The 26,139-nt window shown below is 34.0% G+C and overlaps 2 protein-coding genes across 3 annotated transcripts in view; one reads left to right on the forward strand and one right to left on the reverse strand.

The window, feature by feature from the left end:
- Positions 1-565: 565 nt before the first annotated feature.
- Positions 566-26,097, reverse strand: LOC133184292 (eukaryotic translation initiation factor 3 subunit A-like). 2 transcript variants are annotated; one of them, XM_061319295.1, is made up of 17 exons: positions 25,974-26,097; positions 16,063-16,110; positions 13,442-13,668; positions 12,137-12,340; positions 11,773-11,890; positions 10,060-10,190; positions 9,741-9,782; positions 7,230-7,359; positions 6,226-6,347; positions 4,812-5,069; positions 4,305-4,697; positions 4,109-4,201; positions 3,888-4,016; positions 3,689-3,761; positions 2,942-3,105; positions 1,276-1,476; positions 566-851 (listed from the first exon to the last, which is right to left on the reverse strand). In XM_061319295.1, exons 2-17 carry the CDS (start codon positions 16,107-16,109, stop codon positions 799-801), a joined length of 2,385 nt encoding a protein of 794 aa, XP_061175279.1. In that variant the 5' UTR covers position 16,110; positions 25,974-26,097; the 3' UTR covers positions 566-798. The 2 variants fall into 2 exon arrangements, with proteins under 2 accessions (XP_061175279.1, XP_061175280.1); XM_061319296.1 differs by lacking the exon at positions 25,974-26,097 and adding an exon at positions 20,096-20,132.
- The window catches only part of LOC133184293 (long-chain-fatty-acid--CoA ligase 1-like), a 58,822-nt gene continuing 54,119 nt past the window's right edge, over positions 21,437-26,139 (forward strand). Inside the window, exon 1 of the mRNA XM_061319298.1 lies at positions 21,437-21,555. The gene's annotated coding sequence lies outside the window, so the exon portion shown is untranslated. The remainder of the gene's footprint in view (positions 21,556-26,139) is intronic.

Here is a 26,139-nt window from a genome sequence, read left to right on the forward strand (position 1 = left end):
ATTCTGCCTATTTACTGATATGTTTTAAAAGGTTCTGGTGAAATACACAAAAAAATGGTTACCGGTAAATGCAGATACATGTATTCACCAAATTAAAATAACCACCAACTGAATCTTTCAAACCTAGGCTATTCTGAACTTAAAAGACATGGGTGCCACATTATGACAGTAGTGTATGTTTCTCATTTCCAAGGTCATTGCAAACTGACCTCAAATTAGTGCAGTATTGCACTGTCTCAAACATCAATATCTGAATACCATGTATATGTTTTAAAGGTGACCCAACGGCCAACCACAATTTTTTAATGTATTTGATCTCAATATCTCTAGTCCACGGATATCTGTTTTTCCTTAGTCTCTTCCAGTTTGATATAATGAAGGTTTGACTGTACCTTGACTAAATATCATCATTCAAATGTGTTTACCAAATAAGCTACTGTGTCATTTTAATTGCTATTAAATGGTACTAAAAATATATGTACATATCCAGTACAAAGTCAGCACCTAGACTGATAAATCTATCATCCATTCAAAACTGTTCCATTAAATAATTGCAAAGCCATAATAGAATCTGCCAATTCACATTACACTTTATTTTCATACAAGTATAAACTGACAGGAATTTGACACCACAATGTAAGAATTATGACAAAAATTAAAACATTTCAATGATGCATCATATGTTCACAACATAATGATTGATATTTCAGATTTTTTCTGACATGATGAATGAAACAGTAGAATGAAAATAAAAGATTTTAGTCCTTCAACATGAAATAAGCACGACCACATCTTTTTTCAGTAATAGTTGTTGTCTCCATAGTTGTCATTCCCATAATTCCGGGAACTCCCTGAAAAAAGAAAATAAATGTAGTTTTAATTAATAGAAATGGACAAGCCAAAACCAATCAATAGGCATATTATCATACAATGCTGAAAAGAATTATTAGAATTTATAAAAGATATGAGCCTAATTTAATGACTTTGGGATGGTAAAATCTACAAGTTGGTTTTGTAAAGGTCCATCAGAAGCCATGGCAGCAACATTGGAATTTTCCTTCCTCTGAAAGTTTCACCAGATCTGTCACAGATCTTATGGAAGTGTTGCTAAATCTTCAATGTCCTAAAGGTCTTACATGAGTTTATTGTTGTACCAGAAAATTGTCTGATAACTGGATATGTACAGTAAATATTCTGAAAGTCCATTTTCTACAAAAACAATACAGCAGTACTCTTCATTACACTTCCATTGCCAGAATAAACAGATGTACTTACCCCCACCACCACCACCACCACCCTGCTTTGACATATTGTACTGCTCCCACTTGGACTGGGCAGAAGTCCAGGTTTTTTCACGTGGTGACTCTTGCCTAGGGTTGCGTCTGGGTGGTGAATGGCTTCGATTGCCATAACCACCAAAGCCTCGTCCACCACCATCTCGCCTGTTGCCTCCCCCACCCCCTCTCTGGCCACCTCCTAAAACCAATTTAACATTTTTTTTCACAATATTCTTTTTCTTAAAGGGTTTTTATCACGTATCTAAATTTCTTTAAAATGAAACACTCTTATATTCTTGAAACATATTATTATCATTTAATTATGAAATAATGTTGAAAACGGCCGTAATTAGACGATAAAACGCCCGTAATATAGGGTCCTCGAAGTAAAAGTCTCCACTAATTAGATAGGGGTCACGTGGTACTGAAACGTCATAGGTGTCAATGGTCAAAAGAACTCGTAAAGCTTATCGTAAGAAAAAAATATATTGAATAGATTTTTACGCTAAATGAATAGAATACACAGTATGGCCGGTTGAAATTTTGACATAGACTATAATCCTTTGGTTATGGAGGGTCAATCTTTTAGGTATGAACGTCTAGCAGAGAGAAATAACCCGAAAATATGCCAACAATTTGAGAGAGGTCACCGAAGACGAAGCCGTTGACAACTCGGGACTTCAACTAAATAGAACGAATTACTAAAGTTTAACTTCGTAAACATTTATAAATATGGGAATTTTAAATTCCTCTTCATTATTATTTTGATTAATTATAAATAGATAAATCCTGTATATCTTCTATCTGTTTTAGCAGTGTATATCATGTACTAGAAATGACACTTCTTCAATGGCGCCGTACGCCATTACGAAGTTCACAACATTCCTACTAGATTCTGTGCGACTTTTAAAAAATGCGTGTTTGTCATTTATTATTTTTTTTAAAAAGTATCTTTCCTTAAAATATTTTATAGGACAGAAGAAAAAAAATCGTGATCGATCGGGCATAAACGATTGTTCTGAATGGAGATAAACACCATCGCATTTGCAGAGAAAGGCCCTCCTTTTATCTCTCGACCAAGTCCAGGAAATGTGGGGGAAAAATTCTTCCTATAACCTTTCTTGTGCACATTTGTGCACCATAAAGCCATAAATTATACCTTACAAGTTGTCAATTATTCAATTAATTATCACTGAATTATTTCCTAACAGGTTTAAAAGACACAACAAATGATCCCTTTTGTATACACAATAAGTACTTCGCTTGACCAGGATTGACACCTATGACGTCAGAGCAATGGCGCGTAACATCGGCGATCAAAATATGCATATTGAGAAATTCAAACTTTGAATCGCTGAAACTTCAAAAATATTTAATTTTCTAGCAAAGATTTTTAAGTATCGGTATATGATTTTAATAGCATGTAAACTTTGTCATATCAAAAAATTTTGAAACGTGATAAAAACCCTTTAAGAACTTCCAAGATGTATATTTATCATAAATTTATACCCATTTCCTAAGCATATAAATCACGTAAAAATATTTATTGGTTTTACTTAATCTTCCTCATACTAATTGTCAGGAGGGAATCTCTGATGAATTCATAAACCCTTCTAAACTTTCTACTTTTTGTTATTGTGTGTGTGTGTGTGTGTGTGCATTACCATAATTAGACCTCTTTGGTCCACGGTGATCATCATAATCACTCTTGCGTTTGTTTGACTGGAATCTGTCAAAGTTGTCATCAAATCTCTGGCTACTACTGCCACTGGCAATGCCAGTCATGAAGGGCACATCATCAGAAATTCTTGGAGGATCCACATCATACCTACAAGTTCCAAACAGTAAGATACCAAAATCTGAGAATACGAATACAGTTTGCATAAACTTTACCTAGATACAATGGTCTACAGGTATACATTGAATTATATCTTGTTACATCAGAAGTGCATTTCACAGTTAATTGCATTTCAGGCTTTATTATTCTCATCTGAAGTAACATATTTAAATACACTTTCTTCCAAAAACAAAACAAAAAAAAAAACAAATTGAGCAAAATAAAATACATCTTCCAACAAGATTTATGTACAATTGTACTAAGACTAGTCCATGTAAACATATTTTAGGACCTCGAATAATAACACACATCAGAAGATTGATACATGTACTTGTAAATTAGTCATCATACATCTTATAGTGTGTTGAAATCACAGTAAATCTTGACCTCATACATACAGAATCTCATTAAAAGCTATCTTGTTATAACCATGATTTTTATAAAGGAATTATTAAAGAATTAATGTGGGACTCAAAAATCATATCCTTGTAAGCGGTACTTTGTAGTATCCTATCTCACTATACCAAGAGGCCACTATAACTAAACTGATACCATGGTGTATATGTGAGCATACCTTTTTGAATCATAGTTATCTTGTCTTCCACCATAGCTTTGTCTGCCACCATGACCTCCACTTGGTTTTGGGTCTAGAAATAAAGATAACACAGAACGCTGATGGCGGTATTTCATGAAATGCAAGGACTATGATATATTGACTGTAGGACATACAAGAAGCTGTACATGAATTTCTTTATACAGCCTTTTATACTTACTTCGCTGTGGGTTGGGACACTCTCTGGCCCAGTGGCCAGTTTCTCCACACTTGTTACACATATCCCCAGGCTTAGGACCTCCCATTTTGTTTGCTACATGTCCACGATCAGAACTGCTGGAAGCAGGAGCTGCATACAAGATATATCATTATTTAAACTATTTACTTTCATGAATATGGATTAAACATGTATCTCCATACATCTAGGATTTTTTTTTGTACCTCTTTCTCTTTGGTTCTGGTTAGGGCACTCCCTCGCCCAATGACCATCCTGTCCACATTTGAAGCAAGCAGATTCCCCTGGTGGAATATTACCTATTTTGAAAAAAAAATTAAATAAAATATGAAAATTTTTGTAAATGATCATACACAAAGTATTCAGACAACAATATTTTAAAACCAGTTATCAAATTTGTACCTGGAGTGTTGCCAATATTTCGTCTGTTTCCTGATCCCCCTCTTGAGTCAAAGTCGTCACGTCTTCCTTGGGACCTCTGTGACCCCATTCCTCCCATTCTGCCCCCTCCCATTCTGTCCCCTCCCATCCTGTCCCCTCCACGGTCAAACGACTCCCTCCTGTTACGACCATCATTCATGTTATCCATATCATTGAACCCTCGTCCACCACCTCCCATTCCACCCATAGATCCACCACTAGACATCCCAGCATTCATGTTGCTCATCATATTTTGCTGATTGGCCATCTGTCTGACCAAGTTCTGTTGTTGGGCCAGTTTCTGTTGACTGGTCATCACCATGTTGGTCAAAGCAGACATCTGGTTTACCAGCATCTCAGTTGAAGGACCTGTATCTATTTTATTCATGATACAGATTAGAAGGCTGAACAGATATCCGATTAGAAGATTAGAAGACCAAGTTCTTGCTAAAGTAACAAATTTCCAAGAATCAAAAGAAACAAGCTTACTCCTGTTTGAACCCATGTTGCCAAAGTTGCTTCTGTTGACACCGCGTTGCATGCCAACACCACCACGCTGCATGCGTCCCCTCACGTTGCCTGATCTGTTAGCACCACCAAACTTGTACCTAGCAGACAGACTGGTACCTAGGCGCTTTACAGGCATGGTTCGTCTACCACTGAGGTTAGAGAACCTGCTGCCTGTTGGCCTGTTATGCTTTTCTCTAGGTCTATCATGCTTTCGTTCTTCCTCTAACCTCTTTTGCACTGTAAGTAGAAAAGAGTAAGATACAGTTCCAATAACAGATCTGATGGTGATACTTGGGTAAAAATACTGTCAGGTGCAAAATTTTTTTTATATAATGCTGATTAAAAAAGAAAAAAAATTGTAATGTTGACCTGAGACAACTGTTACCAAGAAATGGATTACATATATTCGAAACTTTTTGAGGCCATTTACTTAGCCAAAGCTATAAATAGAAGCAATTTTACGTTTTAATAATAAGATAAATATAAGATCCTAACATGCAAATATGAAACTTCCTTTTATTGACATCCATCACCTTCAGAGTTTGTACATGTAGGTCCCTCCAATACCACACTAAAGGATCTTTACACAGTACCTTTATAGGGTAATGATTTAAACACTCAAGGAAGTTTGTAAATGCTTACAAATTTCTATGTTCTTTTTTCTGTTTATCAAGATTGTAAATATCATGTAATTATATACACAATATCTTACTTAAAAAAACAAATACTGTGTAGATTTATATAGATATCAGATGTATTTTACATGTAGAATTTCAGTATATTTGTAATATGTCAACAGAGACTTAAATGTCTTTGATTTGATGTGGCCTTTTTTTTTAAAAATAACATATATTTGAGGTTCCTTTAGTAAAGTTACTAAATTTGAAGTTTGGTTGAACAACACCTTCATCGGTGCACAACTCTGGGCCATTGAATTAAGATAATGACAGTACATTATAAAGAGGAAAATCACTTGTGGTATTAATTTTGGCAATATTTGTGCTCTTAGCACTAGTACTGCTTAAGAAATTAAGAAACATTTAAAAATATTTTGCTTTAAAAAGGTTATTATTTGCGACCATTAATGCTGATTTACAATGTAACAGTCCCTAAAAGAGTTTTCTCAGCGACATGTTAGTGAAGCCGGTAAAACGGATGTATACTAGTATTCCCATTCTAATGCAATTTTTGCATTTTGTTTGATGTTTATGTCTTATTTCATTCAGTTTTACGACACAAAATACGTTGAGAAGCATTAGATTTTTGCACCGTTCTATTATGACACCACATTCAAAAGTTTTGACTTGTTAATTAACTGCCTCAAACATCAATGCATTAACCTCTCAAAATAGATTTTACAATACAATTGCATTAGAATACAGTATTGACTGACCATGATCTGGCATGGGGTAGCAGTGGCTGAGCTTGATCTTGTGGTCCCCCACCTCCACATCCTTGTTCCCTTCCACACAGCTGGCAGCCTCCTGTCCACTCTTAAACTCCAGAATGGCACATCTACACAAAAGGTAAGGGTCAAAGGTTATTCAGTCAAAGATGAAAGATCATCATTTACACACATTAATTGACAGGTAATATATCATTTGTCATATTTCTTTGAAAAAAAAAATTAAATTACACTGTGCTTCATAGTAATATAATTATTCTTTTCAGAGTTGTCGAAATAATCAAATTCTGAAAAATCTAGAATTCCTCTGATGTTGTGGCTAATTCTATGCAGACCTTCCGATTCTTTGCTGTGTTTTATACAATTTTACAGTAATTTACATGTATGTATATTAGCTCTAGTAAAACAAGTAAATTATTACTTTTACTTTCTATATAAAATTCTGCAGGTGCACTCTTCTTAGTCTAAGTATGTAGTGTGGTATTCAACACATTTTGATCATCTGAGCAAATTTACTTATTCAAATAAAAATCCTTTATAAATTTCAAAATAGCTTCTCTTCAATAAAAAACATTAGTAGCTATCCAAACTTAATAACAAGGACATCTCTCTATCTGGTTCTCTTAAATAGCTTCCTACACCTTAAAAATGATCGTCGCAAAATTAATGGGATTTCAACATTTGTAATAAGCCTCTGTTTCTTCAAACGACTTTGAAAAATAAAACTTGGTTATTCTCCAAATATCCTTGCTTTCCACAAGCAGGTATAAACGCATCAAATCATGCATTTTTTTTTAATATCTTCAAAACTCCTTTTTCAAAAATCTTAAAGCTTTCATCACAATTCCATCAGTTGTTATATTTTTCATATTTTCACTAAACCCGCACTCTCCTTATCTCAGATATTTTTTTCTACCTGCAACATTCACTCAACAAGTGGCAAAAGTTTACCTTAGTCTTTGATCATCGCCTCTCTATTTCTTGCAACTTACCCAAAGTTTTCACCTTCTTCATTAGTAGGAATAAGGACATTGGTGCATTCTGGGAAAATAGCTCTCAAGACCTCCTCAGTGGTGTCAGGGGGAATATTGGTGCAATAAGCAGACTTATCTTTTTTCTGACCTGAAATTCAACCTTCAAATGCTGAAAAAGGGGCTTTCCAGTCAAAAGCTTGATACCTTTTTTGTACCAATCTCTTTGACATGTAGCATGAAAAATACATTCCTGCTCTCAGTGATTCTAGTCAAACAATAATTTGGAAGTGAAATCAGTGTTTTCTCCATTTTTTGTCATGAAAGGCTGCATTTTTTATCAAGTTCAATTCATAGCAGAGGAAGCAAGTCCATTGTTAAATAGGCACTTTTTCATCTTTTGGTTTCATCCTGATTTAAACTAGGTATTCTGTAGTACATGTAATTCAATTGTTGATTATCCCTTCCTTCTTCGTTGTCCACTTTTTAAAAATTTACAGAACCGTGTATTAATAATTAAACTTCAGCACAGTAAACAATACTTTAATGTTCTGAAGAACTTTCCGTCGTCACTTTTTCTTTTATTATGGGTTTGCTAACAAGATCCATCAATTCTACTTCCCCATTTCAACTCTTCACTGCTGTGTAGAAATAAATCTCTAGATTCTTATTTTCTAGAGCAGTTCTTTTTCATAAGTAATCATAGTGCACATTTTCAGTGAGTATCTTTGGTGCCATAATTTCTTCTTCATACATTTGGGTAAATTTTACAAAGAAGAAAAGGAAAATCAGATTGATAATGAAATTGATGTCTGTGTAACTGTCCAATATTGCTGTTTGCACAGAGAAGTGGATCACTTTCTTCAGCATGGTCCACAGTCTTCTTTCAAGAATTTTCTGAATCTCCTTATGCATTATGCTCCATCATTTTCCATCCCTTTACATTTTTCACAGTTCTGACCAATTTACATGTATAAACATTGTAAAGTACCTGAGAAATTTGCATTTTGTCAACCATATTGAAACATATTGGTGATGTTAGGTAAATACAGTCAAACCTCGTTATCTTGAACTCGAAGGGACTGAGATTACATACTAATATATCCCAGGATTTGAGATAACAGGGGTAAAAAAAACATAAAGAAAATGTTGTTGGGACTGCCAAATCACTTCAAAATATCCCTGGTATTCAAGATATCAGTGTTCAAAATAGCAAAGTGCTACTGTAGTTTTGCAGGAAAATTCCAAGATCTTGGATCTGTCTTTTGTGCACATTAACCATTATCATGCTACATGTATTTCTTCATAAAAAAATCTGTTGAAGAATACATGTACATTGTTTTTTATTTCTTTTATTTCTGGGTATCCTCAGTTTTTTCTTCTCAGAGTGAAAACTTACTTTTTCCAGTCCATTAGTTATGTGTGTTTTTCCTGCTTCTCTTGTAGACTTTCCAGGGGTTAGCTTTCAAGAATGCTGTCTCCAAGTTTAGTTTTCTTGATTGAAGACATTTTGTCAAGAATCTATGATTACTTATTCTTTCTATGGACAAATTGGTTCCTAAAGCATTTTCAGTTCAGTTTGTCATCATCCAAGTTCATCTTTCCTGATCAATGCTGAGAATAAGTGTTCTAAGTTATAAAGCTGCTATAGCTAGATCCACATACTAAATGCAGTTCTACTGGATATTACTGGAGAAAACACTGATATTCTGACCATTCCATTTTTCCTGTCTTATTACTTTTCAAGTCTTCTTCCTTGCTCCCAAATAAACTCAAAGCAATTGAATATTTAGCTTCCATCACAATATATTTGAAAAGAATCATCAATATCTGCCTTCTGCAGAACAGATTTATGGAAATTAGGCATTATTTTAGTGTGACTCGAGATGCTATAGCTATAAATAGAATACATTTAAATTTCTGCAATATCCAGTTATTTATTTGCTGAAAACCTCAAAGCAATCAACTTGTGGCATTCACATTTTGTAAGCAAAATTTCTCCATGACAAATAAATATTTTTTAAGACATTAGTCTTCTATTTGATGCCATTTTGTATACTAAAATAATTAGTACAGCTAATCAGGAAACAATCTCAGCATCACCTTCAGTTTGTTTATTGGATGCCAATATCTTATTCCTTGTTCAATAAATACAGTTTTTTGTTCAAAGAGGGAATAGGGGTTCTGAACTTGAACTTTTCATTCTATACCCTTTGAATTTTGACCCATAATAAAATATTTCGTTCTGAATTTTATTCTTGTTTGTGTATTCCTCGAATTCTCTGTAGTACTCACAACACAGTGCATTATTTTGACCTGCATCAAATTCACATCTCTTTCTTGGCAAATATTAAATCTGGATGCATATTAAATGTTGTCATTAGTTCAATTGACAAACTACTAGATATATGTGGTTTTAGTTTCTTTTTATCTTCCCTTTTCTATCCTTGTTCTTTTCTCTTTTTTTGTGTATGTGAGTAAGGCATATTTTTATGATGTTATTCTTGTGTGTTACAAGTTAACAAACATTACCTCCATCGAAATTAGGGAACTTCTCTCTTCTTTTCTCAGTGGCTGCAATTCAGATATAGAGAGTATAATGTGCTGTTTATAGAGCATATTATCAGAAAATTTCACAGAAAAGTTAAAATATAGGCAAATAACATTAGAAAATTCAGGTGTGTGCTTAATAAGAATTTTGTTTTTGTGCTCTTGGCAAAGTATCATTATAACCGATGGGTTGGTACATATTGGAAGAGAAAGTATTCTACATCTTTGTTCCATGAAAATTGCAAGTTATATATAACTTTGTTGCACTCTCTTAATATTTGGCAGAAATCATATGTATTACCCAACAATGCTGCAAAAGCTCTAGGACAGGCCACACTGATTTCATCATTAGTCAGCTTTAGTTTGGCAAGACCAGATAAGATGTCAATGGCCTTCCGACTGCGTCTAGGATTATACCACATGGTCACTGTTCTGAAATCACAAATCATAATTTACCAAGAGCTTTTCTAGTCTTAGCTGACCAAAAGCTTTTCTGTATCATTTTTCTTTCAATCCATACAATTCAATAAGAAAATCAGTCAAATATGTGTACTTTGGAATCATTTTAATTCATGGGGGGTCAATGTTTGGGGAAAGCATAATTTTACTGGTTCATACCGATGTAATTTCATGGGTAACTCGTTTATATAGGATTCAATGAATTGATATATTGCCAAAGATGTAAATTTGTGGGTAAAGATGGCCTACAAAATCCACAAAAATTGGTCCCCAACAAACAACTAGAAAACTGACCAGTCAGCAAGGGCCCCGCCGAGGGGTAGAAATATAAGGGTGCAGCTTACAGAATGAGAATTTTAATTGATTACAAAAATTTTAAAATATATGAAGAAGAACATGCAATAACAACTGTATTTGTAAAATTTCAAGATAATTCCTAAATATCCAACAACCTGTAAAGAGTATCCCTGTATTTACATAAGGCAGTAAAAAACATCACATCTATAATAACTCAAATGTATATTTAAACAAGAATAAAGCATGTGTTTTCAAACATCACACAGGCTTGACCTTAACTTCAAAACAAACATCAGTTGCAGACAAAGGTTAATTTTATCTTAAAGTGACAAATAAAGATAAGCCTGGAAAATTTTCTGCCCCAGACAAGATAATTAATCCCAAGGGATTAATTGTACTGCTCTCTTATCCTTTTCTTCCAAGTTTACAATCAGAACTCTTTCAGTAATGATAGAATGAGATTATTATTGGACTACCCATTAAAATTAATAGATTTCTTGAATTTACATATGACAGCCAAAAAAAAAAAAATGAATAAATAAATAAAATTAATAAATAAAAACAAAAAAATAAAAAAAACATATCTTTATGTATATCTTGTTTTTAGAATTCAATAAAATCATAACTCATTGTATATTTTACCAAAATAAAGTATAAACATTATTTAAATCCACATTTCAGAGAATGTAAACATCATTCAGAATTGACCTTTACTTCAAAACAAACTTCATTTGCAGACAGAGGTGTTAATTAATCTCAATTTGACAGAAACAGATAATGCTTTGGATTTTCTTCAAGAGGAAATTTAATTAATCCCATGGGACTAGTTGCAACTTTCATAGTTTACAATAGGAACATTCTCAGCAATTATCTCTCTTTGCCCTGGCATTCATTCTAATGTAAAGTTAAGGAATCTACCCCACCACCCCAGCTCCAAACTGGATGACACAGAGAACCAAACTTAGCATCAAAATATGGCATACTGCCTCTTCAACCAACACACAAAATTTGAACTTAATTGGTCCACTACAAAAAAAGTTATTAGAAAAAAAACAGAAAATTTGTGGATGGAAGAATGACAGACAGACAGACGGACAGACAGACAGAGTGATTACTATAGGGCACCCGCAAATCCTTGCGGGGCCCTAATGATGATTCCACAGTAATCAATTGCTACCAGACTTGCTTTATATTCAGATTTTTTTTTTTTTTTTTGGTTTGGGGTGGGTTAATGAACTGCTCCATTCATAAAGCTTACCCTTTTCGATCATCATAGTCCAGAGTTGCCTTGACAGATTTTTGAATCAGTGACTGGAGATCTCTGTTACTCAGATCAGCTACGGTCAAAACAGAGATTCGCACAGGACCCTTAACAACTGAAAAATATCACAATGCTAAAGCTACATAGTGAAAAACTTTATTTTCTGAAAATCTCCTAAAATTAAGCCTATAAGCTGCATTCAGAAGCCTTTCGATCTTACACTCGATAATGGAACTCAATGGGCATGGGTACTCTTAGGTTTTACCTTAAAGGATACTTAGATATTAACAAAGGCATTCTGATCCATAAAGCTAGCAAAATATCCCATTAATAAGTAAAGTACTGTATATATCCATTTTACCATGTGTCAGAAGTGTTTTTTCTGGTGCATCTGGATCAGATTTTTCCTCTTTTTTATCCTCCTCTCCTTCCTTTTTCTCTCTATCCCCCTCCTTGGTTTCCTTCTCTTTTTCCTCTCCCTCCTTGCCTTCTTCCTCTTTCATTTCTTCCTCCAAAGGATCTTCATCTTCATCTATCAACTCCACTGCTTTCAGCTCAATTTCATCTGAATCATGACATCAATCAAGTATATACAGAGAAGTTGTAAGTAAATCAATAACGAAATCAATGAAATCAATCAAGTATATACAAAGAAGTTGTAAGTAAATCAATTAAGAAACTACAATGTACATAAATAACATAGACAGGTAACTTTTCAACAGATTTCTTGAAATTTTTATCACAGACACTGTTTTACTACAGTAAAACATGCTTTTAACAAACATCCCTTTAATGAATAGACCCATACAGTGGAGTAATTTTCATTCCCTGTGGCTTTAAAATATATTGTTAACTTAATGGATACAACAAATTACATTTATAATGAAGCAAAATGTCCGTCCCTTGCACTTTGTTATAAGTGTTTTACTGCATATTAAATGTTTCTTATGGAACAAATTAATGTTTTTAAATTTCAATTTATGTGTATTTCTGTATTGTAACAAATGCTAAAACAACTTTAGAACTGCATGTTGGTAAACAAAATGTATTGCGATAGTTAATCATATATCTGTTTTATCTGAAATGTTGCCAAATACAGGTTGTAAGGAAACTACACATCTTCTTAAACTTTGATGTACATTATTTCAAAATATCAACAATTAAGTTTATTGTTCCCAAAAATAAAGTATGTCTTGGCAAATAAACATTAAATTCTACCAAAGTCACATAAAAATGTGTTATCAATTTACAGTTTAATGTAGTCAAACCTCGTTATCTTGAACTTGATGGGATCATGATTAAACCTTAAGTTATCCGATGATTTGAGACAACCAGCGTAAAAGCATAAAGAATAAGTAGTTTGGACTGCAAACTCACTTTGACATACTGTATGTGTACATAAATTGGGGTATTCAAACTTTAGCGCAATCACTGGATATGGAGTTGTTGGCATAATCATGAATTAGTGCTACACATGTCCGTACTGTGTATTGTATATATAAATGATTTCTTAGCGGTATTTATGAATTAGCGCATCGTCTGCGCAAAAGCCTCTAAAATATGAAGCCCGCTTTTTTAAGTACCCATACAGTATCCCTGGTATTTGAGATATTGGTGTTCAAGATAACAAAGTTCAACTGTATTTTTATATCAGTAAATGTCAAACCAGCATGATTCTCTTTATCTTCATTATTTGTGGCCTCTGTTGTCTCCTGTCCCTTCTCTTCCTTAGCACCTGTATCCTCCCCCTTACTGGTGTCTTCCTCCTCCTCCTGATCAGACACTGTAAAATCAACATCCACCAGGTTATCATCACCACCTTCTTCCATTTTCTTGTCTTCTTGGTCGTCAATAGGTTTTATGGAGTCTTTCTTTACAGCTGCTGCACGTGAACTATAGAAAGTAACATATCTTTTATAGTCATTCATAATATAGGCACATTACTATATATTCTTCAGTAACAAATGAAACAAAGTTCAAACACTGTATATAACACATGCAGTGATTTTTCACTCATATTTTAAAAGCAGCCTTATTTTGGCCTAAGAAAAAAAAATATGATAGTTTACAGTCATATGACTGATCACAATTTTATGCCCCAAGCCAAATATTTTTTTCATTGCAAAATCCTAACATATATGCAGAAAATTGCATGTTTTCCTTTAAACATTACAGTTTATATGTCATAAGGTCACTTTTCTATAGCTTTGGGGTTAGATAGTAAAGAAAAAAAAACTATTTTATAACTGGAAGCTTTAAACTGTCCTTAAAATGTAGTTATCTCTTTTATCATGTAAATAAAACAACAACAACAAAAAACAAAAAGAAAATACTACCTACTGACCCTATTTTTCATTAGTATGTAATAGTAAATGAACATATTTTTTTCTTAGACATCCATTTTCAGAAGAATTTTGCACTGAAATCTTAAAAACAATTGTAACAAGATGTGTTTGTGAAACACTGATGCCCCTGTATGGCAGCTAATGGCGAAGGTTAAAGTTTCTCAAATGCAAGTCAAAATCCAGGCCAAAAGATAAAAAATCTTAAATTTGAAAGCCCTAGCTGCAACTGTTCAAAAGTTATGGCGAAAGTTAAAGTTTTTTAAAAGTAAGTAAAACATCAAGGTCAAGGTCAAAGTTGTTGGTATCCAAAGGAAGGTCTTGTCACAAGGATTACATATGTGAAGTATGAAAGCCCTAGCTGCAACCATTCAAAAGTTATGGCCAAGGTTAAAGTTTTTTGAAAGTAAGTCAAACTCCTATGTCAAGGTCAAAGGGTCAAAGTGGTTGGTATCCAAAGGAAGGTCTTGTCACAAGGATTACATATGTGAAGTATGAAAGCCCTAGCTGCAACCATTCAAAAGTTATGGCCAAGGTTAAAGTTTTTCGAAAGTAAGTCAAACTCCTATGTCAAGGTCAAAGGGTCAAAGTGGTTGGTATCCAAAGGAAGGTCTTGTCACAAGGATTACATATGTGAAGTATGAAAGCCCTAGCACCCACCATTCAAAAATTATGGCCAAGGTTTAAGTTTTTCAAAAGTAGGTCAAACTCCTATGTCAAGGTCAAAGGGTCAAAGTGGTTGGTATTCAAAGGAAGGTGATGTCACAAGGATTACATATGTGAAGTATGAAAGCCCTAGCATCAACCATTCAAAAGTTATGGCCAAGGTTAAAGTTTTTCAAAAGTAGGTCAAACTCCTAGGTCAAGGTCAAAAGGTCAAAGTGGTTGGTATCAAAAGGAAGGTATTGTCACAAGGATTACATATGTAAAGTATGAAAGCCCTAGCTCTAACCGTTCAAAAGTTATGGCCAAGGTTATAGTTTTTCAAAAGTAGGTCAAACTCCTAGGTCAAGGTCAAAGGGTCAAAGAGGTTGATATCCAGAGGAAGGTCTTGTCACAAGGAATACACATGTGAAGTTTGAAACCCCAAGCACCAACTGTTCAAAAGTTATGGCCAAGGTTAAAGTTTTTCAAAAGTAGGTCAAACTCCAAGGTCAAGGTCAAAAGGTCAAACTTTTTGGTATCCAAAGGAAGGCCTTGTCACAAAGAATACACTTGTGAAGTTTGAAACCCCAAGCACTAACTGTTCAGAAGTTATGGCCAAGGTTAAAGTCTCATAAAATTTTGCAAAAGTGGGTCAAACTCCAAGGTCAAGGTCAAAAGGTCAAATATAATGGTACCCAAAGAAAGGTCTTGTCACAAGAAATACACATGTGAAATGTGAAAGTCATAGCTCCAACCAATCAAAAGTTATGGGCAAGGTTAAAGTTGACAACAGACAGACAGACAAACAGACAACCAGATAAACAGATAAACAGACAAACAGACAGACAGGACAAAAACAATATACCCCCGGGATCTTTCGATCCGGGGGCATAAAAATAGTAAATTTTTGGAAAATATGATATTTCCTTGGGGATAACTGCCTCTATTGAGCTGTAATTTTGGGTCATGAAAAACTCTGACATGCTGAACCAAACTTTCTTTTTCAGTTTATAGCAATCACATACACTGATTCAAACGAAACTTTAGTATCTCAACATTGGAAGGACTGTCAGTCTGTCAGTAAATACAGTTAGGATTGCAGATGGATGTCGACATATCCCTGGTTGTCAACATATCCAATGTCAAGATACCAAACTCTACCTGTATATAAAGTCTGAGAAAAATTTATAGTTTGTTCTCAACATACATTGGGAGCAAAAGTATTTTTTTCTGAGGAACAAATGGATAAAACTGGCAGAAATGAGGAAAAAATGCACTGAAGACCATGTTAAATACTCACCTGGGCCCTCGACCTCTTCTAGCAACCTGCTTTCCTCTAGGAGGCATTCTAAATAAAAAAAATTTGAATGTTATCTTCTATTGAATGACAGACACAATGGCAAACTTAATAATATATAAAGCATGGCACCCATCAAAAAAATATAAAGTTTGGTCGTTATATCTGTTTGTTGTTACTTCATGCATCAACCTACATGGTTGGAGTTCCATATGTTATTGGTTGTTTAATGTATTTCTATGTTTTTTAAATTAGTGGTACATGTACATGTTTCAAATTCCGTAAATATGAATGGTACAGGTGTCAATTACTATTGCAATTACAACAACCCCAATTTTCCTATTTTTGAACTATTTTTTGTATCAAATCAAGCAAACTCCTCTGTTGTTGACCCAATAAAACTAATTGGCGGATTGGAATTATTGGGAATATGCCAGTGTTTTCCCCAGACCGTTTCTGCATGGCGGTACCGCCATGCATTCATGATCCCCCGCCATGCATCACACATTGCCGCTATGCTACCCGCTATGCATGAATTATTAAAGGTAGACTATTTTAAGAAGAAGATATAAGTTGAAATTGTTATCAGTTATTAATCTTTCAATAAAACAATTCAAATCACTAGAATCACAGCGTGTACCGTACACATGTTGCGCACCTGTGGTGAACTCGATGCGAATCGCGGTACGTGGTATGATGCAATAGTTCTCTATTTATGTTTATTGCAATTTACTGATATATTACTAAGTATTAAGCTTTTATTTGATTAAAAATATTTAAAAGCATGAAAAATTTATTAATTGCTGTCAGATAGTACACACGGTGAAAGTAATACACTTGTTACATGCACATGTGGGTTTTTCCAACATCCACAGGTCATTCTATAAATAGCATTGATGTTCAGACATAAAAAATGATTCATTAGTTAAACAAATAATTTTAAAGCCATTTTTTAGAATAAATATGCTTAAAATAAACATGTCCAATAAATATTATCATTGTTTATTTACTCTATGAACTATGGGCAAATACTTCGCTTGACCTACATTCAACAGCTAACTGAAAATCGGACACCAATGTACTAAATATGTTGTCACAATATTTACATGTAAGCATTGGTGCTACATAATGTTCACCCTTTTTGTTAAAAAATGTCTGTAAAAGTAGGGACATCCAAAAGAAAAAAAAATGTAGTAAATAAAACAAGAGGCCCATGGGCCACAACGCTCACCTGAATAACTTTGGCCCTGCTGTTCTTCACCAGATGATCTTTTTGTAATACCTATTGTGGCCCCGCCCTACCCACGGGGATCATGATTTTAACAATTTAAAATCTACACTACCCTAGGATGTTTCCATATAAGTTTCAGCTTTACTGGCCAAGAGGTTCTTGAGGAGAAATTTTTTAAAGATTTTTCCTATATATTTCAATGTAAAACTTGGATTCCCTATTGTGGCCCCACCCTACACCCAGGGGTCAAGATTTGAATTCTTTAGAATTTACGCTGCCCCAGGATGCTTCTACAAAAGTCTTAGCTTTTCTGACCAAGTGGTTCTTGAGAAGAAGATTTTTTTTTCTATATATTTCAATATAAAAATTGGATTTCCTATTGTGGCCGCACCCTGCCCCCAGGGGTCATGATTTTAACAATTTAGAATCTACACTACCCAAGGATGCTTCCACAAGAAGAAGATTTTTAAAGATTTTTTCTATATATTTCAATGTAAAACTTGGATTCCCTATTGTGGCCCCGCCCTTCCCCCGGGGTCATGATTTTAACAATTTAGAATTTACACTACCCCAGCATGCTTCCACATAAGTTTCAGTTTGTCTGGCCAAGTGGTTCTTGAGAAGAAGATTTTTAAAGATTTTTTCTATGTATTTCAATGTAAAACTTAGATTCCCTATTGTGGCCCCGCCCTTTCCCCGGGGGTCATGATTTTAACAATTTAAAATCTACACTACCCCAGGATGCTTCAACGTAAGTTTCAGTTCTGGCCCAATGGTTCTTGAGAAGAAGATTTTTAAAGATTTTTTCTATATATTTCAATGTAAAACTTGGATTCCCTATTTTGGCCCCGCTCTTACCCCGGGGGTCATGATTTTAACAATTTAGAATCTACACTACCCCAGAATGTTTCCACATAAGTTTCAGCTTTTCTGGCCCAGTGGTTCTTGAGAAGAAGATTTTTTTAATGACCCCACCCTATTTTTGTCTTTTCTTGATTATCTCCCCTTGTAAGGGGGTTTGGCCCTTTATTTTAACAATTTAAACTCCCCTTCACTCAAGGATGCTTTGTACCAAATTTGGTTAAAATTGGCCCAGTGGTTCTTGAGAAGAAGTTGAAAATGTGAAAAGTTTACAGATGGACGGACAGACAGACGGACGGACGGACAGACGGACGGACGACGGACAACGGGTGATCAGAAAAGCTCACTTGAGCTTTCAGCTCAGGTGAGCTAAAAAGGGGGGGTCACTAGGGGCCTGTTCAGTTTGTAGAAAGCAAGAATAACACAGCACATAAACATGATAAAAAGACAGTGACCTTTAGAGGAATATAAAACAGAACAATTTTTTTGTGATTAGATCTATTTTTATAAAAGAGAACTCAATTGTTTAGCTTTTTTAAAAGTTAAATTGACAATATATTCAAAATATATCATTTAAATTTAAAAAAAATATATTAAATGAATGAATTTGTATTTTTCATTTAAATATAAATTCAGAAACAGGCACACATAACTCAACAAGACACGCCGCGCACCGTCAATTCAGCAAAATTCCCCCCATGCATTGAAAATTTTCTGGGGAAAACACTGTATGCCTTTGAAAAAAATGCTGTTTAAAACTAATCTCGGTGGAGATTCGGCTGGGCTAGATATTTGGACTGACGCCCACCGAATCTCGGGACAGTCCTTCATAATTCATGTCTGGGAATTCAGCCCCAACTTCGGCCGGCTATATCAAGAATTATTCACCTAGGCGACACTGTCGTTCGCTTCAATTAAGTCATTTAGTTGTTTAATTAACTCTCTGTCACTATTATTTTCACATTGCTTACCGTCTAGGCATGTAAATCCCACCATAAAAACATTCACTAAAATCTCCGTTCAAAATATGGCTCCCCTGACGTAATTGTTTATCTCCTCGCACTAAAGAGTTCCTCTATGGTCTGTTTTTATTTCTATGAAAATTACTAAAAAGCCACAGTAGAGGTTCAGTATCACATAAAAAGAAAACAGACTGTAGGAACTCTTTAGTGCGAGGAGATAAACAATTACATCAGGGGAGCCATATTTTGAGTATATTTTGAGTTGGGGCTGAATTTCCAGACATGAATTATGAAGGACTGTCCCGAGATTCGGTGGGCGTCAGTCCAAATATCTAGCCCAGCCGAATCTCCACCGAGATTAGTTTAAAACATGTAAAAATTACTTGTTGATTCACCCATTTTTCCTTCCAAAACAGTATAAAAATTTGAGCATTTGATGAATTTATTGTTACTTTTTACATTTATTTCTCTAATTATTAGTGACATATGCTATCTGTAAAGCACAAATTTTGATTCAGACATATTTATTTACACACTTGACTTTCGTTTTCTATGACTTGCATTTGCCAGTATTTACATATGGGTCATTGTTTCATATTGTAAATATTGTGGAATGTAGCCATGTATATGTTAGAAAAACCACTACATATGGGTAGAATATCTATCCTTTTATTGTATTTACCTAATAAGATTCTTTTTAAACCTGTAACGTTAGAGAATTTTATTATTTGATACTTGGCAAATATTTGCTACCAGTAAAACGGCTACACTTATTTTGCATTACAGTACTTCTTCTTTGAAAAATCAAAGATAATGCTTATCATCATAATACCATCCCCTTACTGTTTAGTGACATATCAGTATCGGGTTGGCGTAAACAAACTTGTAAAATACACAATAACTAATTCATCATAATATGCTCATGCAACATAATTCAAATAACATTCAAAAATGATAGCAAATATTAAGTATTTTTACGCACTTCTGAATGGTGATGCAGAACAGGCGAGTGAATTTCTTGAATTCTGCAAACAATACAAATTTACAATGCACAATGAACACGCACCAGAGGAATATGGCGGCTATTGTTTATATTGGACAAGTTGATCAAAGAAGATTCGGACTTATTCACTGATGGAGAATACAATGTTCGGAGCGATGTATGATATATAAAATTATCATTATATAACAAACTTTCCGAAATGTACTGTGTATGCATATCTGCATATATGCAATAAAGTAAAAACAATAAAAAAAAAAAACAAACAAACAAACAAACAAAAACAAAAAACAACAACAGATTCATGGAAAATAAAAAAAAAAGAATCGATCAATTTTTGAGATGGATACAGTTAGAACATTTCTCTCTGGATTTTGTTTATTTTTCTACAAAGTATCACAGAAGTTCATGACAGTGAGGTTGGCTATAGGTTGCACTCCCCACAGTCGAAAAGTTGATAATTACTTCATTTTTTTTTTTATTTTGTGAACATGATTCTTTATCTCTTTTTTGAAAGGGGGTTGTATTAAAAATAAACCATACCAAACAAATGCTGCTAAATTTAAATTTTTTTTTTATCCTGGAAAAGAGTCAGAATACTATTTTTTTTGTTGATAGGTTCAAGCCAAAATACCTAGTACACATAATAAAAAAAAAAATTCAGTCGATAGACGGGGGAGGAGGGGGGGGGCACACAAAGAAATCGATTCTACATTAATTGTTAATTAAATGGCAAAATGAAACCTTTTTTGTAAGCACCTTGTGTTCATAATGCCAGGAACGCGGGTCTAATACTGTCTAGTGATATATCCTTATTAAAACTTTCAAGAAAAAAGGGAAAAAATAAGACTGAAAAGTTTGAAAGTTTTGAGTTTCTTATAATCAATTGAAACTGTATTCCCTCAACCAACGAACAACATCTTTTTTTAACTTTGAATTGAAATAGACATGCGCAAGTTCTATATTTAACACAATCATGACAATTGTGGTCGTTGAATTTTCATTTGTTTTGGAAGGAACTGTGATTTAGGAACAATATTTCATAATTTTATAGTTTTCTTTCTTTCATTCATTCTTTCTTTCTTTATTTATTCTTTATTTTTTTTTTGGGGGGGGGGGGGTTGTCCTAAATACCTAACATATAGGCCTAGATAAATTTCATCAAGATCCAGGCCTGTCAAAAATTGTTACGGAAAACTGCTCTTAAACGAAATGATATCTCATCTGATTGATAATTTTCCAACGCAGGAAGAAAAATATGCATTTTTTCCCGGTTGCAGGAAAGACATCCGATGTTCAAATTGTCTAATCCCGACTACCCCAAGAAGTATCGGCTGATGTTGTGAGGTCAGATTCAGCGTGATTGCGCAGCATGAATATTGATGCCAGAGATTCTGGGGAATTTTAGTCATTATTTTTAGCTAAAAAATAAATATCTACAGGTAAGATACATAAATTATTGAATCATTTCATATTACGATTTAATATATGGTCCCGTTTGAGTTGAGGTTGACGATACATAAAATAACTAGAATTATCTCTGTCTCGTTGACAAATAATACGAGGCTGTCTTTACAAGTATCACGCAGTGTATAATGTTTTTATATAGAAATCAAGATAGAGTTTCTGACAACAGGAGTTAAGAAGTATGAATCAGATTATCCTTGTCATTCTCAGTGATCTCCTTCCTGGAATTCTCCGTATAATTATAACTTTTCTTACAACATCGTTAAGTGTTTAACGGATGCCAGCATGAAAACCTTTTTAAACTACTGACTAGTACTGTAATTTCCAAATAAAGTTCAAAATTTCCTCTTCCCTTTTTCGATGGGTAAATTATCATAACAAAATTCTTTTCTCCCTTCTCTTAAAAACTAAGTTTAATTGTTATGATAATTTAGAATTTATCTGATTTAAAAAAAAAACCCCCACAAGAATTAAGGAATGAAGAATTCATGCAGAAACAAGTCATTATTATCATTAGACGTTAGTGTAGAATGAATTCTTTTTAATATTACATTATCATCTGAGCTTGCTTCACAAGAAAACAAAGAATGGAGCAAAAGGATCATGTCATGAGCATTTTTATAGTCTTGAACAAAGTAAGAAAGATTCAACCCCAAGATCATAGTCATTTATAGTCATCTGAAATTCATCTTTTATTTTCTGGTGCCACAGGTACTACGAGCGTTCTGTAATTTAACAGATAAAATGAAAGTCTCAGTATTTTTTTTTTAAATCTAACATAACATATTCTAGCTGCATATTTTACAAGTTTTTACTTGTTTCATTATGATTGAGTTTGAATAAGTTGAAATGTTTTAATTTTACCCATTTGTAACATTAAGTATTAGTTTGGAAAATGATAGAAAAAAATAGTAGATCTTGTTTACAAAATTTTCTAAGAATAGGGATCTACATTTGTAACATTTGAGTATTAGTTTTAGTAAGTTGTAGTGTTTGTAATGTTAAATATTAGTTTTGAAAATGATAAAAAAAAAATTGTAGACCTAAGAATAGGGATCTACATTGTAATATTTGATGAATATTTGAAATAAACAGGACACTAGTTATTGAAATGGGTATGTTTACTCATGCATAAGACAAATACATGAATGCTTAGTCCCTTTACAAAATCACCAATGGTTGTTTTGCTACTGTAATGTTCAGTATTGAAGGATTAAGCTGTTTACGACCAAGAGGTAATTTTCTTGTTCAAATGATTGTATGCATATATTTTGAGATAACATTTCCTTGTTTGTACTCTTTTAAATTTAGCTTTTTTTAAAAAGCTAGGAAGAAAATAATTATATTCTGAAATGAGAAATTTCCTTGTTCTTCACTTTTTTTTTTGGTGAATACATTTCGTTTTAAAAAGGAAAACATGGCTGAGACTTGCTATCGGTCTTCTCATTATGTGGTCAAATTACACAGAAAGAAAATATAGTGAGCTGTAAAAAGGCCTAGACTATCTTGTTTCATGAATTCAAAATAAATTTTATTACAATGAATTAAGGAGTTAACATAGTGAAGTAGGCTAAAAAAAGACAAAGAATGAAATCAGTGCTTTTAAATGACTTTCACCATTGCTGAACATTAAATATACAATGTCCTGAAAGTTCAGTGGAGAGTAAACTGTAGAATATGTCCTCTGATCTATCTGTTATGCATGGTAACTGGCACCTGTGGATCATCATTGCATGAACTGGTGTATGACATGGAGACTTTTTGATTTATGAGCTTCATATTAGTTAGCAGTATATTAAATTAAATTGTATGTTACTAACACTCAAGGGAGAAAAAGTATTGTTTCTACAAGTTTAGTTATTTCATATAATTAACAGGCGCGGGTCCAGGAATTGAAGTTGGGGGGGGCGCAATAAGTAGGCAGGGGGTCTGGGGGCTGCCTTGAGGCCCCCAGTGGGTCCAGGGCGAAGCCCTGGTGGGGGACCAGGGGGCGAAGCCCCCGGAAGCTCCTGGATTTTAGAGATTTTGTAGGGTAAAAATGAGGTCTACCAAGTAGACATTTTTACATTTTCTCGACAAAAACTATGATTTACGCTAACTTTGACAATTTTAGGGGGGCGCGCGCCGGGTGCGCCCCCCTTTAAATCCGCCACTGATTAACAGAATTATGCATACTGTATTTTGTTAGCCATGTACTTTTGTAATCAGGGATAGACATTAACTTTCAGATTCACTTGCCCTTCGGGCAAGTCATCTCAAACTTTGACTTGTCCGAAAGCAAAACTTGGTTGCCCAAAATTAGCAAAGAAAAATATTATTTATTACTGTAAATGTTATGATAGGAAAAAGTGTGACCAAATACACTACTGTCAACTTGGCAAACTAAAATATATGAAAAAAATTTCGATGCTGTGTTTTGTACATAAATATGTACCACTGTCCTTGTCAATATAACCTGTTAACACGTACACACTGGCATGCAGCAATAACCCTCTGTTTCCTTTTAATAAAATCCATATTTTCAAAATTTTATTTTTATGTAGAAAGCTTTGAGAATCACGATTTTCAGAGATAACTGTGAAGCAACTCTTAAGGAAGATAGTTGTTATGAAACATAATATCTTGATCGGGATACATTGTGTCACATATTCTTTGAGTGAATAAATAATCTTATTTCTTAATTAATATGAAGTTAACATAGATAGACGTAGAACGTATTTACCACGAAAGAAAACAGAATAATGAACCGGATATTTAAATGGGTGGTATAATCTAGAAACACTACCAAGGAATTCCGAATGCAATTTAATGTCAGTCAGGTACCTAGTGTAAATCAACTGTACAATTAATTTTTTTTATTTATACATCAATGTAAACTCAATAAATATGTACACTTCTAGGAGAAAAATTTACTTGCCCAATCGGACAAGTATGTCGACAATTTCACTTGCCCGAACTGAAAATTTACTTGTCCCGGGCAATCGGACAACCGTTAATGTCGATCCCTGGTAATATAAAAAAATCAACTTGAATTTTGTTAAGTAATATGATAAATTGTATGTTTTTGGAATGTTAATTTTCACAATAGCAATTTATATCAGCATGATCAGTGCTTGGCCCACATATCCCTCAAGTTGAAACTTATTACAATTTATCATGATCATAGAAAATTCATGTACCCTTAGATTTTGCTAGAAAGAAGAGTGTACAGTTGGTCTGTATGTCAGCATGAATATATTAAGTGGCATATGCCATAATAGTACTATCTCTGTAAACAAAATGAGTGGGTCTTAAATGTACCACAAAATCTAATCTGCAAAATTGAATGTGCTCTCAATCAACAGTAAAGATTCCATCAACTCTTCCATATCCTGGATATATTATAACTGTTATGTAATAAGTATTAGTAAGCTTATAGTTATATGTGATAACAGCTAGTGCGTCATTTAAGGTAACGCAGAGGTACGTAAACAGTTGCTGTAATGTTTACACACAAGTACTACATGTATAGTCCATGTATACAGATTAATTTGATCACTTGTTTACCCATTAATAAATAAGAGAACAGCTGCATTGTATGTATCAAATACATACGTACAGCCATGCAATGACATGGAGACCTGTGTATCAGGTGTGATAATTGGCATTGGTTGATTGTAGACTAGCTATTAGAATTTTTTTTATAATCAATAGTTTATTGATTATTATTATCGGGTTTAGTTTCATTTAATTTTCTTAGTCAGGCTATGAAGCAGGAATAATTGTATCCTAAAGATCTTTGTCGATGAGTATGCAAGATATATTCCTTAGAAGGATCTGTTGTTTCATATTCATTACGTATTCTACATCAGTTATTGGAACAGGTGTAAAACTAATAATTTCAGAGGTATGGCACTAGTCAATCAGGAGTTTTTGCCCTTTCCATAGTGATGTTAAAACAGAAAGTATATTTATCATTATATATACTGCATCTACCCATTGGTATTACTAGCTGAGTGATAGTGCTGCATGTAAATGCCTTTTGTCCTTGTATAAAAGGTCCCAGAGACTTCCAGCCAGTACCTGACCTTGAGCTTATCAAAAGTTGTGAACCAGCAAGATTTCTGTTTAAAGTACACATGAATGGGTCATGCATGTTTACGCAATGGATCACCCCATTTCTGCCAGACCATACTCATTGCCTTGAGATTTAAGGACCATTCTTTGGTTATTCACCCTGTGTACTTTGTACCAATGTCCCTCACCTGATAGTTGACTTCTCAATATTGGAGATCTTGAAATGGCAATTCATCACAACCACAAAATTAAGAACTCCAAAGTCCATGTGGTTTAGCAATGACTTTTAAAACAATAATCGGTGAGTAAAGTACTTAAATGATATAATTTGACTTACCCCTGATGTGCATTGTGGTACAATGTACCTTGATCTGCTGTACATTATGGATGTGACTGTTTGGCTTAGCTTGTTCAATACTCAGTCCTTTATCACGGAGGCCTGGCCTTGACAGATATATGATCGAACCTTGTCAGTGGTCTGTGATTCAGTGTACATGTCTGTT

Source organism: Saccostrea echinata, unplaced genomic scaffold (assembly GCF_033153115.1).
Source record: "Saccostrea echinata isolate AGI-Se365-2 ecotype Australia unplaced genomic scaffold, CSIRO_AGI_Sech_v1 ptg000010l, whole genome shotgun sequence".
Classification (NCBI taxonomy): Eukaryota; Metazoa; Mollusca; class Bivalvia; order Ostreida; family Ostreidae; genus Saccostrea; species Saccostrea echinata.

Bases quoted from the DNA above. Each gene is read 5' to 3' on its own strand.
- LOC133184292 (XM_061319295.1), bottom strand. From the start codon at position 16,109: ATGCCTCCTAGAGGAAAGCAGGTTGCTAGAAGAGGTCGAGGGCCCAG. The intron at 12,341-13,441 runs GTTTGACATTTA...GTCATGATTCAG, and splicing joins AGATAAAGAGAATCATGCTG to ATGAAATTGAGCTGAAAGCA. The intron at 10,191-11,772 runs GTAAGCTTTATG...TTGTGATTTCAG, and splicing joins GACTATGATGATCGAAAAGG to AACAGTGACCATGTGGTATA.